Source organism: Periplaneta americana, chromosome 17 (assembly GCF_040183065.1).
Source record: "Periplaneta americana isolate PAMFEO1 chromosome 17, P.americana_PAMFEO1_priV1, whole genome shotgun sequence".
Taxonomy (NCBI): Eukaryota; Metazoa; Arthropoda; class Insecta; order Blattodea; family Blattidae; genus Periplaneta; species Periplaneta americana.
In genome coordinates, this window is record NC_091133.1 from 11,508,069 (window position 1) to 11,524,855 (window position 16,787).

General features: G+C 35.8%; 1 protein-coding gene across 7 annotated transcripts in view; it reads left to right on the plus strand.

Moving 5' to 3' along the window:
• The window catches only part of LOC138693160 (putative zinc finger protein 66), a 31,408-nt gene extending 16,739 nt beyond the window's left edge, over positions 1 to 14,669 (plus strand). For 4 of the 7 annotated variants that reach the window (XM_069816854.1, XM_069816852.1, XM_069816856.1 and 1 more), the window contains one exon: positions 12,167 to 14,669. In XM_069816854.1, the coding sequence (XP_069672955.1) occupies positions 12,167 to 12,902 (736 nt within the window). In that variant the 3' untranslated portion in view covers positions 12,903 to 14,669. Of the gene's footprint in view, positions 1 to 43; positions 2,264 to 5,416; positions 5,637 to 12,166 lie in introns of those variants that run through there. The other 3 variants (XM_069816857.1, XM_069816858.1, XM_069816859.1) reach the window with 3 other exon arrangements.
• Positions 14,670 to 16,787: the final 2,118 nt, after the last annotated feature.

Genomic DNA, 16,787 nt, shown 5'->3' on the forward strand with positions numbered 1-16,787 from the left:
CTGCTTAATTATTCTGATATCCTAGCACCATGATCTCTTTTAGGGTACGATCAAGTCACTACTTTGATTGGCAACATTACTACTGTGGCTGCAATCCTTGTGCATTGTACTACTTCGCTGTTTTTCTTGCTGTGCTATTCGAGTGGTGCGAAAATTTCGACAAGTTATGCTGGATCGTATTTCTGTATTTAAAGGTTGCGTTTCTTTTGCAGCAGCTAGCTGAAGCTTTTCCTTTCTGCTCATACTTCACTGCATTATTAGGTTGTGCTTCATGTTAGATTTTCATATTATGAAATGCAGGCATATGTATCTTAAATAGCTGTTTTTGATTTTGAAACAGAACTATGTCTTAAAAGATAGAGAATGGAAAGGTCTTGGTAATGTAATGAAAGAAAACAGAGAAAGTGTGAAGTTCCAATCACCTTGAAGATATGGTTGCCAACTACCCAGTATTTCATTGGCCTGGCCGGATATTTTGTCAGGTCCCAACATAATAAAAAATAGGTTGCAGCCGCCAAATTACTCTTCAAGGAACGACCACTCATATAAATTGAGGGAAAGAAGACAGAGGACGGACACTGGAAAGTTTTCTTTCCTCAATCGCACTATCAGGGACTGGAATGCTTTACCTGCAGACTCACTAAAGGCTTTACCAACAACCAAAAATGTATTTAAAAAATAGGCTTAAGGACTTCACTAATAGACGGTAATTATACACAGTATTTAAAGGGTGTAAATGATATTTTGTTATTGAAGTGCTGTATCAGTGAAGAATTATGTGGTGTCAGTGAAGTGTGTTATGTAAGTGAAACGTGTTCCTGTCAGTGAGGCTTTATAGTTTATAGTGGCAGTGCAAAGTATTTGAACAGTGAAATGTTTTTGAAGTGTTAGTGAAATCAGGATAGAATCAGTGAAATGTGTCGTAGTTCCAGTGCAGTGAGTGAGTTGACAGCGAAATGAATGTAGTGTTGAAAGGTACTTGTGCAGATATGAACATATCATACTCGTGGGGTTTAGTTCGAACTTAGGTTTAAGATACAAATTAGATTTACTTTAAATGTTATTTTAAGTGATTGTGCTTCATTTAATTTAGGATGTTCCCTGTTGTTATTATTATTATTATTATTATTATTATTATTATTATTATTATCATTATTATTATTACTATAAATTATTGTTAGTATTAATTATTAGTATTATTATTAATTGTATTTTTTATTAATTGTGTTTATTATTGTCAATATTGAGTGTAATTAGTTACCACTGCCACCAGGTATATACCCATTGCAGTGTGAATAAATACGTACATAAGGCTGGTGACCAGTATCACCATCCCTGATTGTAGCCAGTAAATTTATATAATGTGTTTGAGGAATTGTGATAGGTCTAAGAGCTTTTTACAAATGTGCTAAAAGAGATTTTTTAATTCTATCATGGGATATTGTAACCTTTAACTTCGAGCAGCTAAAGATATGGAAATTTTCAAGTATTTTTCAGCCCTGAAACTTGATGGGTCTACACCAAAAATGGATTAAAATCTGTTGCACAAAAACTAGGCTTGAACTGCATGCAGTTACACTGTTCTGTCTAAGGGCAGATCTTTCACTACAAACTCAGTTTTCTTGAATCTCTCCTGTTTTCTGCCTTTTTCTTTGTCTCATATAATTTATATGAGGGGCAGTCAAATGAAATTCAGATCAGATGCCAAAAAGTATAATAGAACATTTATTACCTCGAAAGTAATTTCCAAAACTGTTTAAACATTTATCCCACTGTGAGCCAAGGCAATCAATCTCATTCTTGAAAAAGCTTGTGGGCTGTTTACCGGAGCAGTTCCTTACCCAGTTACCCACGTCTTCGTCTGATGCAAAACGAAGTCCATGAATGTCTTTCTTCAACCCTCGAAAAATGTGAAAATTGCATGGGGAGAGATGTGGGCTGTAGGGGGGGGGGGCAGTATAGAAGAGTTTCCCAACCAAATCTTTGAATCGTATTCCTCATGGAATTGGCAGTATGTGGGCGGGCATTATCTTTGCCATTCGATATTATTCCAGGGCATTTTGACTTAATTAATGGCTTATCTCAGTGTCTGTAAAGTTTCTTCATAACACTGTGCATTGATTGTGGTCCCATGCTCGAGAAATTCAACAAGCAGAGGACCCCTGGAATCGAAGAAAAATGTCAAAATGACTTTACCGGAACTTTTGTATATTGCTTTTGACTTTTTCGGTGGGGGAGAATCCATGTGTTTGCATTGTTGGCCTTGCCGTTTGCTCTCTGGTTCAAAATGGTCACACCACGATTCATCCCCAGTGACAATATGGGACAGAAATGCATACTCTTCCTCGTTATATCGTTGCAAGTGACCCAGTGAAGCAGCCATTCTGTTTTCTTTCCTCCGTCAACTGATATGGAAACCATTGCGCGCATATTTTTCGGTAATGCAGGTGCTTCATCGCAATGACGTGTACGGAACCGTGACTTATTCCCATCAAACGACGAAGTTCTTCCACAGTGATCCATCGATTCCCCTGTGTAAGACAATCAACCTCAGCAGTAACAGCAGGAGTGATAGCACGATGAGCCTGTCCTGGGCGAGCATCGTCTTGCAGTGACACGCGTCCCTCTCGAAATCTCTTGTACCATTCCAGTAAATGCGAACATGACATGGTGTGTTTGCCGTAAACAGCAGACATGAGACGATTGATTTCTCGTCCTACTCCTTCTGCAGTCAAAAATCGCACTATACCTCGCTGTTCTTTACCTGTCTCCATTAGTGATGTTGGATGAACACACATGTCTCTAACCTCACTTCCAGCACAATAAAAGAACGACTAGGGTGTAAGCAGAGGTTGTAACTGTGCTTTCGCGAATCTCCACCAGATGTCAGTTCAGGAATTAAATTCCAGTGGTACCAACTTGCCCGCTGTGAGATATACACATGCGGTCTTACTAATAAAAACTCTATATACAGACGTTTAACTGTCTTATACTTATACAATGAGTAACTCGTTTATAAGTCGTGTGTAAATTCCTTACTAATAATCACTACATTCATCGTGTATAACAGTATAACTGTTAACGCAGCTACGTCATAGTTTCGTCATTACTTCATTACAAAAGGTAATAGAATATCTGAGATTCTCTATTGCATCTGGTAGAGCGCTCTAGTATGCCATGTTAAGTATCGACAGTTCCACTGGCTCTGATCGATTACACACTATATATTGGTCAAAGAGTACAAGCTACAGCAATATTATTCTACTTATTCTGTGCTCTTTGGTGTGTTCTTCTGTGGTTACAAGGCATCTATCATCGTAAAATGACAGTCGATATGAACAGCTGTTATAGAGGCAGCCATTTTTTCCCTATATACAAGGCTTAAACAAGGGGTTTCGTGTATATAACTACTGCAAAGCAATTCCCATTGTATAGTTACAGACTGTTTATACATCCATTGCTTATGCATGGTTTATTAGTAAAGTTTTCTGTCTCAACTCTGCATAAGTCTCGTATAAAAACTATACACGGTTTATTAGTAAGACTGATGGTGACCCGTTTTTATTTCACTGTCCCTCATACTATTAATATAAGTGGTGCCAGTAATATATAATTCATCATAACTGGAAGAAAAAACTATAAATAAGCAACGTTACCATTCTCCTGGAAAAAAATTGTCTTCTTTGAAACAGCTTTCGCAGGTCAAAAGAACTGAAACTTGCAGCAGACGAAGGTACCTTGACTTACCACACCGTCAGACATAACCATAGTTTTCGTTCCATGGGCTGTACTTCAATAGTTAGGAAGGTTTGCGATAGAAGCACATTTACTTGCAGTCTTACCAAATATGAGGAGATTTTAGTGAAACTGTTGGCTTCTTTTGCTATGAAAGCAGTTGTGAAAGATCTGGAAGCAGCTGGATTCATCTGTGTGATGATTGATTCCTTCAACCGTAAAGATTTGAAAATTGTGCCTGTACTTACGAGGTATTTTGTTCCTATCCTGGGAATTGCAATTAAGATAATTGAATTTAATAACCTTGTAAATGAGAGTGCTGAAAATCATGTAGCAAACACGACTGAAATTCTGGCCAAATATAATTTGTTATACATAGTGATTGCATTAAGTGCTGACAACACCAATACAAATATAAGTGGCGCTGAAAGGAAGGGAAGAAACTATGTTTACTGCAAATTAGGATCTAAAATTTATAAACAATTAATTGGAATAAATTTTGGTGCACACAATTCATAATAGCAATCAAAGAGCAGCATATTCACTTGCAGTAGATTTTGAAGTCATTGTATATAAAATATTTCACTACTTTAATATTAACATTATCAGAACAGAATCCTTGAAAGAATTCGGTTCATTTGCAGACAAGGAATTTAAAAAATCGTTTTAGCCCATGCTAAAACAAGGTCGATGAAATTACTGTCAACCAGAAATTATAGGCATATATGGTGGTCTTAAGGCATACATCGAATCTACAAATGTAATATTTCTTCAAAATTTTCGTAAATAATATTTCAGCTTCATCTGGAACTCATTTCTTCAAGTATTAAAAAAATGTATCTTGTACCCATTATCTCAAAAATTGGGCATTTTATAATATAAGCGCATATATTTTTCTGTACTTAACACCATTTTCAGTGTTCGTTTTCACCTATATGACATTTTCCGACATTTGTTATCTTTCCAACGGACAGAAAGTAGATTTCCAATTGGGAAAAAAAACACACTTCATTAGGTACCAAGATAAACTGAAATTATTATTTTTAATAAATTATAATACAAATATATATATATATATATATATATATATATATATATATATATATATATATATATTTATATATATATATTTGTTTATATAATGTGACATGTCGTTTGAATGGTTCGAGATAAATAATTTTAGTATGAAGGACATCATTTTGGCGAAAGAAATTTTACCTTGGTCAAAATCTAATAGACTTAGGTCGGTCCAAAGTTTTTAATTATATGAATTGCTTAGTTTACTCCCAAGAAACTTGTCAACAAAGTTTCAAAGACATTAAGAAGAAAATTTGAATTTTTATCCTAAGAGTTGCTCATGTCTATAGATCGATGGCCTAATGTTCTCAAAAATTTTTGGGGGATCTTACTTCTCATCTTTGGTTGAAATTCTTGGTAAGTCAAATTGAAATTTATCAAGAATCCATCAAAACTCTTCAGTCTGAAAACATTTCTAGTGTAGAGGCTTCTTTTGAAATTAATAAGCTCATAACTAAATTGGAAAGCCGTAAATCTCGTAACTTTTATACAGTAGCTGTGAAAGACTTATTAACAAAATTAGAGGAAGAGGCATCATTACATTGTCTCAGTTTTCATCTTCCATGGATTAATTTTTCAATGACTGTGTTGAATATTTTGAAAGATGGACACAAGATGATGAAGACTTCAAAGTATTTGACTGGATTAGTCTGAAGAAGAAATATATGTTGAACTAAGTTCAAGAAAGCATGAAGAGTTTATTGAAATTGAAGAAGCTGTGAATATATATATGACAAGAATTAGAACTCTGAAAAGACAAGTGCAGCTGACAGGTGGATGTTTGTTGTGAAGAAGTGTAAAGAAAATTTGTATTTTGGGGCAACATATAAGTTTTTATCGAATTTATTTTATGAGTTCCAGGCAGGAATGCAAGTGTCGAAATAGTTATGAACATTTATTGGAATGATGAAAAAAAATGCAGGGCTTCACTTAGTTTAGTTAAATCAGTTTTAAGTGTGAAATCTCATTTTGATCTTACTTGTGTAGGTTTTTATAACTGGATTAAAAAACAGACAAAACTGTTGTCAGAATACATATTTCAATAAGTACAAAACTGAAAATATTAACTGAATCCTTGTCTTGTTATGATCTAAGTAAATTCATTTTGATTCCATAGTTATTTGTCTTTGTTAACTGTTCATTTAAATTATTAATTTGTATATCAACTGTACAATTTTTTTAAATTACACGAGGCTATCCTGGTTTTTTGTTTTCAAAATCCAGTCACCATGGTGATACAGCACCTGACAGTTTAACATTTCCATAGCTCAGACTGTAAACATATTGATCAAAGACGGTTGTCAACCTAAGATATGCTTGAAAAGACCGAGACCGACTGACTTTGAATTGAAGATGTCCAACTTTCCCGGCTCCCCACTAACCATGACGAGACATTTTAGAGACTGTGGCATAAGGGCTCGTCGAACCGCAACAAAAGAATATTTGAAAGTGGATCATGTTGTGGACCGTCTAACTGATGTTAGTTTGTGGCAGGACTTCAACTGGAGAAATGTCATTTTCTCTGACGAGGTAGTTTTCTCCAGTATCACTTATGGCCCTGTCTGTGTGTATCTTGTGCTCTAATTCGGCAGAATCACTTATACAAACAGCAGATGAATTGTAGGACAGAGTGTTAGATACATAGAAAGAGATGGCGACAGATGTAGACCTATCCCATAGTCTTGTGGACTCCATGCTACACAGAATGAGGCCAGTTGTTAATTCCAGTGGTTTGTGGGCAAGACTTGCATAACCAAGTTTATTAACAAATTCCACTAACACTTGTCATTAAAACTATAAACTAATACAATAAAAAAAATCAACCCTGCTGGGAAGTGAACTTACAAAGTCCGGTTCCGAAATCAGAAACCTTACCCCTACGCTACATCAATGTGTAGCACTTGCTGCATTGTAGATGGATCACAATCAAAGAATCAACCAGAACAAACATCACAGTATTGCCTTCGGATGCAATGAGTTTACTTGTGTGACCCTGACTTAAAAACTTTACATTTAAACTACCAAGTGTCGGCCCATTCTTCTTGAACCTAATTGTACAATAAAGGTATCATTTCAATCCTTTATGTACACTTAACAGCAAAAAGAATGGGCCGCCGACAATTTCTTAAGTTCCAGACACTTAACATTGCGCATGCTCGTCTCGTCAAAGCCGTAGTTCACCAGGTAACACATAATTAAACCATTTAAATTTGCCGTTGTTTAAGAGTCTAAAATATGTTATAAAATCGAACAGAGAGTTAATTCTAGATACATCAGAGCCTCTGAGGAGTGAAATAATAATAAAATTGATAAATGCAAAATCAACTGATGCGAATATGAACAGGAAAAGCACGTATTATACTGAAACGATATTAACAGTCTCAGTAGCGTAATTCGTTACGGCATTGGCCTCTTGAGTGAGTTAATAGTAGTAGCACAAAGTTCGAATCTCCTACAATCTTCCTTTTTTTTAATTACAAATTTGACATCATATATGTCTCGCAAAGCTATATTTATGTCGCGATATCTCTTAGAATATGCCCAAACTCTAATAAATAATAATCCTCCCTCTCTTTTTCAAGCACTATACTCCTGTCTGTTAATAAAACGTTCTGTCTCGTCATTAGGCTTGAAGATGGCAGAGAGACAACTCTATCAACAAGGCCCTGGATCTCGTAGGTTATTTTGCATCGATGGCGGCCAGAGAAATTCCAGAGAAATTGGAGTCCCATTGTCAACTGTTAAGGGGTGGGCAAAATTTATTATTGAGAATGGTGAAGTTGTGAATCGCCCCATTCCTGGTCGGCCGCTTATAGGGAAGATGACGCCATATTATTGATACAAGTTGAGAACCACCCCTTTAGAACTGCCTTTCAACTCAAGATGGCGTCCAACTTTCCAGGTTTCCCACATACCGTGAGGAGACATTTTAGAGAGCATTTCATACGGTGTCGTCGAGCTGTGAGAAGATAAAATTTGACAATGGAGCATGGCGTGGACCTTCTAGCGTATGTTACTCTCCGACAGGACTTCGATTGGAGAAATGTCATTTTTTCCGACGAGATAATTGTCTCCAGTAGCAACGATAGTCCTCCCCTAGTTTATCGTATGGATGGCCAACGATATGATGAATGCTTCATGAGACGACTTAACAGGTCAGGTCACGTGAGCATCGCGTGTTGGGGGTGGATGTCATACGATGAGGCAGGACTTCTGGAACGCATCCACGGTCGGTTTATGGCAGAAGTCTGCGAACTCATTTAGGCAAATGTAATGATTCCTTCTGCCCGAGAAAGATATCCACAAGGAACACTTTTCTTCCAGCAGGATAATCACCCGGTACACACCACCAACTGGATTCAAAGATGGTTTATGAGGAGGTGGTCGACTGTTCTCCAAAATCACCAGATATGAATCCGATTGAAAATTTGTGGGCTGTAGTCAAACGGATCCTATGCTCTAATTGGACAGAACAATCACCCATTTGGACAGCTGACGAATTGTGCGACAAAGTTCTAGATGCGTGGGAAGAGGTGGCCATGAATTTAACCTGTTCCATAATCTTGGGGACTCCATGCCGCGCAGAATGAGGCCAGTTGTTGACGTAGGTGATTTGTGGACGAGATACCAGTCCCCACCACAAGTCTTTTTTTGTTAACATATTAAATTATTTTGTTTTTTGTTTATTTAATTATTTATTTGTGATTGATATGCGTCCGGTTTTTATAGGACGTGAAACAAGTATTTTTGTTTATACACGCCAGATCTCGCCTCTTAATAGCTCATAAGTGATGGGCAATAATGTACTTACAAGGCAGGCATAACGAAGTTTATGAACAAATGCCATTTCACATTTAAAGTAATAAATTAATTAAAAACTAAAATAAAATGATTTTATTTTACCGTACCGGGAGGTGAACTCACAACCTCTGCTACGAGTGTTAGACATCCTACCACTGGGCCACACACAGCTCGTAAGGTTGTCTACATTGTAGACGGACGACTTTCAATGAAGAGACACCACAGCAGTGCCTTGAAGTATAGTTCGTTTACACGAGTGAACAGCGCGATAGAACTTAGCATATCTATTGACCAAAAGTCGGCCCATTCTTTTTGCTGTTAAGTATACGTTACTAAGTCTAGGTTAGTTTGGTTAGATGAGTGATATTGTAGGGGAGTAGTGGGTACAGTGAGACACAAAATATTAAGACATATGTATGCAAGTGAAATTTCAAGTATTTTAAAAATCAAGTGCAATAGAAATATACATTAAAACATGGAGTACAATAATACATAAACAGAAATGTTAATAGATAAAGGACATAATATACAATGCGTGTTTGTCAAAAAAAATGCAAGTGTCTATTAACGGACATTAAAATAATTTACATTTATTTCAAAAGAATAGAAAGCTTGCTGTCTCTTAATCTTGCCATGTTCTGGAACAATCATTTTGATGTCTGACTTTGAAACCATTGAAACATCTGAAACATTTGGAAAAGTGAATTTTCCATGACTTTTCAACCTTTTGCGAAAAAATAAAATTAATTTTTGGTGACAACAAAGCTTATAATTATAAGAATTGTATATAATTCTCTATTTTTTTAATATTTTCTTAAATTTTGTGTATACATTTTTATTTAAGAAACCATTAAAATGTAATGTATCCATTATTTTAAGCTATAGTTCCTAAATTGGTTACTAGAATGTTCATTTTTAATGTTAGTTACCGGTAAATTTAATATAATTACAGTTTATTTTTGCAAATCATTGGTAAATGGGGACAGTGAGACGTCTCAGTGTACCCTTCAATGGCATGTCTCACTGTTTCCTTTACGCATAGTTCGTTTAAAAATGGCGCCATCACTTCAAAATAAAAACAAGAAAGACAAAACTTTGCCAAACATAACGTCAACTACCATGGTATTAGATAATAAAACGTTCATATTTCTATTTCATTTGTATATCCAATATAACCTTCATTAAACACAAGCCAAAATTTTACTTCTGGAGTGAAAAATTGCGAATTTTTTTTTCATCACTCACCTTTATAACTGGAATCAAATCGAGTATGAAAATACTGTTACTTTACTCATGCAACATACAACTCCACTGTTACAAACATTTCAACATCAAAATTTAACATCTAATAAAATATGTCTCACTGTACTCTCTGTCTCACTGTACCCACCTCTCCCCTACTGGTAGTAAGTTTGATTGTATAGTAAGACGACGCTGGTAATGTTTTGTGCAACACAGTAGCAGGCAGCTATTAATAGTTAAACAACTCATATCCTATGACTAAAGAATGTCAGAATTTTTCACTGCTTCTGAAAAAGATGAGGTAGCAACTGTGACTAAGAGACACGAAAAAATACTGTGACAAAAATACTGTGCCGAACACCAAAATGTTAGTAGTCATAATGTTTCCCTATACGCTATAAATGCCAATTATAACCTAAACCAAAATGCAAATGAAATCTAGATACTGTTATTTTTTGTTATTTTACGACGCTTCATGAACTGCTATGATTATCTAACATCTGAGTGATATAAAGGTGTAATGACCGCGAAATGAGTCCAGGATCCAGTGCCGAAAGTTACCCAGCATTTCCTCATTATGGGTCAGGGAAAACCCCTGAAAAAACCTCATCTAGATTACTTGTGCCAACCAGGATTTGAAGCTGGGTCTGATCAATATACGGTCATGCATGCCAAGTGTTACTCCACAGTGATTACACATTAAAGGTAAAGTGTTCTCTTGCCTGAATGGAACTGTTCGATTTTTAATCCTTGCACTATTATACATGAAGCATGTCCCACTTGGCTATATCGCCTCTGCTTGCATGACCTGGTTCTGTCTCGAATTGTGCCTGGAGAGTTTTGCCGTATTAACGATGTTTAGAAGAAAGAATTTCGTGAAAATTATATTGATTGCAAGATCTGCATTCGCGGTAATATTTAAAGTAGATCTGAATTACTGACGCGAAATTTATTTTGTTGGTCCAAGAGTATGAAGAGCTTTACAATATATCAAATTAGAAATATAGCAATGTAATATTCAAAACGAAAAAAAAAAAAAAAAAAAAACGCAATGGGATTGCGGGCGTGGGTTCGATCCCGTTTGAGCTGATTCCCTTGTAGGGTTTTTCCGAGGTTTTCTCCAATCGTAAGGCGAATGTTATGTAATGTGTCGAATCCTTTCCTTCATCTCGCCAAATACCATCTCATCACGAATCGCAATCATAGTAGTAGTTGATACAGCATCGTTAAATAACTAAAATATATTTCGGAATATGTATGATAAGAACTTTCTTATGTTAAATTTTAACGTACCTTGTTAACATGTTCCGACCTATTTTCGGTCATCTTCGGAACTGGTCGTTGTTGGTCTTGGCGCCTCTTGTTTCTTGTGTGGGTGCGTTCGTAGTGTAGAGTCAAAGAGTGCATGTGTTTTGTAATTGAGTTGTGTGTTGAGAATATCGTTGGGGTGTGTTTTCGTGTGTCAGTATATTTCATATTCTACTGTGTTGAGTTTCTGGCTTTTTGGTTGGATGTGCAGTATTTCCATGTCTGTGTTGATGTCTCTGTAGGTGTGGTTAGCATTTGTGATGTGTTCTGCATATGTGGAGGTGTTTTGTAATTTTGTTATGGCTGTAATGTGTTCTTTGTAACGTGTTTGAAATGACAAAATTATAAAACATCTCCACATATGTAGAACACATCACAAATGCCAACCACACCTACAGAGACATCAACACAGAAATGGAAATACTGCACATCAAACCAAAAAGCCAGAAACTCAACACACTAGAACAATATGAAATATACAGACACACGAAAACACACCCCAACGATATTCTCAACACACAACTCAATTTTAAAACACATACATTCTTTGACTCTAAACTACGAACGCACCCACACAGGAAACAAGAGGCGCCATCCGAAGATGACCGAAAATAGGTCGAAACATGTTAACAAGGTACGTTAAAATTTAACACAAGAAAGTTCTTATCATACATATTCCGAAGTGATACAGTGTTAAAAGTTGCGTAATCGAGATGTATAAAAATATATATATTTTATTCTGCGTCTTCTACATATTTTATTATTGCCTTTTGGTTTATTTTGTGTAATTTTTCTTTACTGTATATTGTATAATATTAATTTTAAAAGCTTCCTGAAGAACTGTATAAAAAATTAAACCTAGATGATTATTCACAAAGATATATCTTTAACGTTGATGTTCCTCTGAGTTAACTAGGTATGTTATACTTTGGGTATTCAATAATTAAGTAAATCTATATTGGTTGCAATTATGTTGCATACTGATAGTGTATTTTCTTCGTAGGACTGCAGCGCCCGCGAAGAAGAATTCATCAGAATTCGACAGTATTGCACATGAAGAGAACGGGACTGTATGTCATATTCCAAATGATTCAGTTACCTCGGAAAAACTTGTACGGACTCATGAAGGTGAGACGCACGCAGGCAAGAAGCCTTTTAATTGCGATGTTTGTGGTAAAGGTGTCTCCAACTCGTTTTGCTTAAAACGTCATAAACGCGTACACACAGGCGAGAAACCTTTCAAATGTGATTTTTGTGCTCAGCGTTTCTCGCATAAGAGCAGTGTTAAAGCCCACGAGCGCAAGCACACAGGCGAGAAGCCTTTCAAATGCGATGTATGTTATAAGTGTTTTTCGCTGTCTCAGCATTTAATATATCATAAACGAATACACTCTGGCGAGAAGCCTTTTAAATGCGATGTTTGTGGGAAGGGTTTCCCGCACACCGGCGGCTTAAACCGTCATAAACTTGTGCACACAGGCGTGAAACCTTTCAAATGTAATGTTTGTGCTGAGAGTTTCTCTCTTCCTAGTAATTTAATACGCCATAAACGGAAGCATACTGGCCAGAAGCCTTTCAAATGTGATTATTGTGAAAAGTGTTTCTCGCGATTATGTGAATTAAATCGCCATATACGCCATCACACCGGTGAGAAGCCTTTCAAATGTGATGTTTGTCAAAAGTGTTTTGCTGATAGGCGTACTTTAATTAATCATGTACAAAGGCTGTGCTTCTGGTAAATGAAATGTATTCTTAAAATACTGACTACAAGATTTTGTAATGCATTGTCTCTGGTGTATGTTTCCTGCAGTCCTGTAACCCAAAACTTCCAGGCGAGAAACCTTTCGAAGTCGTGTCAGTCAAACCTTTTTTTCTCTCGGAAGTTACGTTCATACAGACCGTATACCATTCTGCTGCTGTTGTAACAATATCATGATAAAGAAGGAAATGTAATGTTTACAAAATTCATTAGGCATTCACTGATAGTAAAACTTAAAGCATTGTTTGGTAACAGCACATAGCCCATTATATCTGGAAACAGTGATGTTCCTAGCTATGTCTTTGGATATGATTTGGAACTACTTTCAAGTTCTGTGTTACTTATCCCACTATGAATTTAAGTAATGGTCCTTTCATAGCACACTTTAAGACAAAATAGAATTGATATTTTTGTCACTTAACTTTATGCAGGGTGTTTCAGAAATATTTTGACAAACCTTGGGGGCATGTTCCTGACACCAACACAAGAAGAAAAGTTCATATAAACATATGTCCGAAAACAGTTTTTTTTTTTTTAGTTATTACTGAAAGAACATAATGAAACATCTGTTAGATATTGTCAGCTTGATAGCAAGTATTGCAACGTTAATGCTGCTAGATAAATTAGATTATTATGGAATTAAAGGTGTTGCACACCGATGGTTTCACTCATATCTCATAGATAGGAAACAGAAAGTTGAAATCAATACAACTATGAAATCTGCATCGACATGGGGAACTATTAATAATGGAATTCCTCAAGGATCAATATTAGGTCCCCTACTTTTTCTAGTGTTTATAAATGATCTTGCCCCCCCCCTAATAAAAGATGTAGGTCATCCCATATTATTTGCAGATGACACAAGTATAGTAATTACAGCCAATAACTCCAACACATTCCAATCTTCAACAGAGGAAATTCTCTTCAAAATATTTGACTTGTTCTCAGTCAATAAATTGGTATTAAATTGTAACAAAACTAACATAATTCAATTTAAATCCTGTGCAAATTCAACCTCGCAAATTTGTAGCGCAATAATTAACAACAGATCCCTATTAGAAATAACGACAACCAAATTTCTTGGCTAAAAAATCGATGTGTTAAATTGGAAAAATCATATTAAAGAAATTACCCCCAAACTAAATTCAGCTTGTTTTGCTATTAGAACTATGCAAAAGATAGTAAATATCAATACCTTAAAAACAATATACTTTGAATACTTCCACTCGGTAATGAGTTTTGGAATAATATTCTGGGGAAATTCCACAGATAGTAACAGTATATTTCTATTACAAAAAGAGCAATATTAGAATAATAGGTGCCAAATCAAGGGAATCTTGTAGGACTATTTAAAAAAAAACTAAGAATAATGCCCATGGCTTGTCAGTATATCTTTTCATTAATAGTCTTCCTCATATGTAATCGTGAAAACTTTGTAACTAATTCAACAGTTCATAGCATAAATACACGTCAAAAAAAAGACTTTCATACTCCCTTGGCAATTCTGTCGTGCTATCAAAAAGGAGTGCGTTATATGGCAGTAAAAATTTTTAATAGCCTCCCTATCGATATAAAAAATGAAACTCAAAACATAAGATTATTTAGGGCCAAATTAAAGAAGTACCTAATTTCTCACGCCTTCTATTCTGTAAGTGAATTCATGACATTCAAAAACAATTCATGAAATTGATACTAAAACTATGTGTTGTACTAGTAGACTATATTGTATATCTCGTGTGTGTATGTATATATATATATACACATATATATATACACATATATATATATATATATATATATATATATATACACAGTAGCGAGCAAAAGTTTAGAGCACCCCTGTTTAAAAACGTATTATTTAACATTATTGCAACACAATTTTTTATGGGCAATTGTGAGGTTGTATAGTTATAGAGGATAGCCATACAAGCATTTGAAGAGTTCTTGGGACTTGTTAGCTTTTTTTCTTGAGGAGGTATGACAATTTTATTTTTCTTTACATGTATACATTTTTAATGCGATTCCGATTTTTCAAGAGATTAAAATGTGTGTCTTAATGTTCGTTTATTGGTTTCAAGGTGCACCAATAAACACATTTTAATAAAAAAATATTCAAAACTTTATTAGATCAAAAATGTGCAAGCCATCAATTGAAAATGATGTTTTTTTAGGGTTGAAAAAAGTTTTTATTTACAGTTTTCGCCCACTATGTTCTTTTTTCTTCTCTTTCCCATGTTGCAAGAATCTGGAAATGCAGAAATAATAGTTAGTGTGAAAGAATGTGGCCTGTCGAACAAAATTCATCATTCACCCCCACCTCCTCTTCTTTTGGGATGGGACGGAAGTTGCCGCGGTACCTGCTTTAGAAATTGTAAGTTGTAAACCATTGAAGTGTGAGGACTGCGAGACTGCTCTTTACGAAATGGGAAGAACATCAGTGAGTGCTGCAATTAAATGGCAAATAGTGGCGTTATATAAGGACAAAAAAAGCCAAGTGCAAATTGCGAAAAAATTGGGGGTGAGTAGACATTGCGTTCAAATTACAATTGCAAATTACAATGCAAATAAAACAGTGGAGGATAAACCTCGTAGTGGTCGACCCCATGCAATTCTTCGTGCTGCGAAAAGAGGCGCTCTGCTTCCCTAAAAGACATCCAACGACAAGTCGGAGCCAGCTGCTCTACATACACTATTGGGCGGCGACTTCGAAGCCAGGGGATGAAATCAGCAGTTGCAGTTTCCAAACCATTGCTGACTGTTGCAAATCGTCGAGCATGTTACCAATGGTGTAAAGAAAGGCTGAATTGGACAGTAGAGAAATGGGGGACGGTCATGTTTTCCGATGAGTCATCATTTCAACTCTTCTCCAACCGTCCTCAAAGAGTTCGTCGGCAGAGCCATGAAAAATATAGTCCAGCATGTCTTGTCCCCAAGGTGCAAAAAGGGGGTGGCTCTATAATGGTATAGGGATGCATGAGTGCAAAAGGCACAGGAGAATTGTGCTTCGTGGAAGGGACAGTGAATTCTCAAAAATACGTACACATTTTGGAAAAATACATGCTTCCCTCAAAGAAGAAGCTTTTCGGACGGCGGAAGATCTGGTTGTTTCAACAAGACAATGCCCCTTGTCACAAGTCCAGATATTGTATGTCCTGGTTTTCGGAGAAGAATATACCGCTGTTGCCCTGGCCTGCTAGATCTCCGGACTTGAATGTAATAGAAAACGCCTAGAATTAAATGGAAAGAATCCTGCAAAGTAAGAACATGCAAAGCCTACAAAACCTCAAGCTGGAACTGGCAGCTGCATGGAGACAACTTGGAGAATCAGATTATTGTGAAAGACTTGTGCAATCAATGCCTAACAGGGTGCTAGAGTGTTACAAAGCCAAAGGTGGTGCAACAAAGTACTAAAGTGACCTGTGTTTTGTAAAATGTGAGATAGATCTTTAGTTTTTTTGTTTAGTTTTGTGTTTTTTCAGCCCTGAATTCATTGTTTTTTGTGTCTGGCTTGTATATTTCGCGACATATGCTAATTTTTGTATTTTTTCTATATAAATTCAGGTGTCAGTCGTCTAAAAACCCATGTGTCCATATCTAGAAAAATTTTTTGTGGGTGAAATAGCAGAGGATATATTAAAAATTGCGAAATTTCAAAAAAGATAAAAATAAACATATTTCCTAAACAAAAGCTAACAATAAGTTCAAAATTGCATATAAGTCTTAATTTTAGTAGTATTTGATAAATATAGAAGCAGCAATTAACACCAGAAAAATCTATTGAAGTAGTAACAAATTATTCAATTTTAAAAGTGTGTGCTCTAAACTTTTGCCCGCTATATATATATATATATATATATATATATAT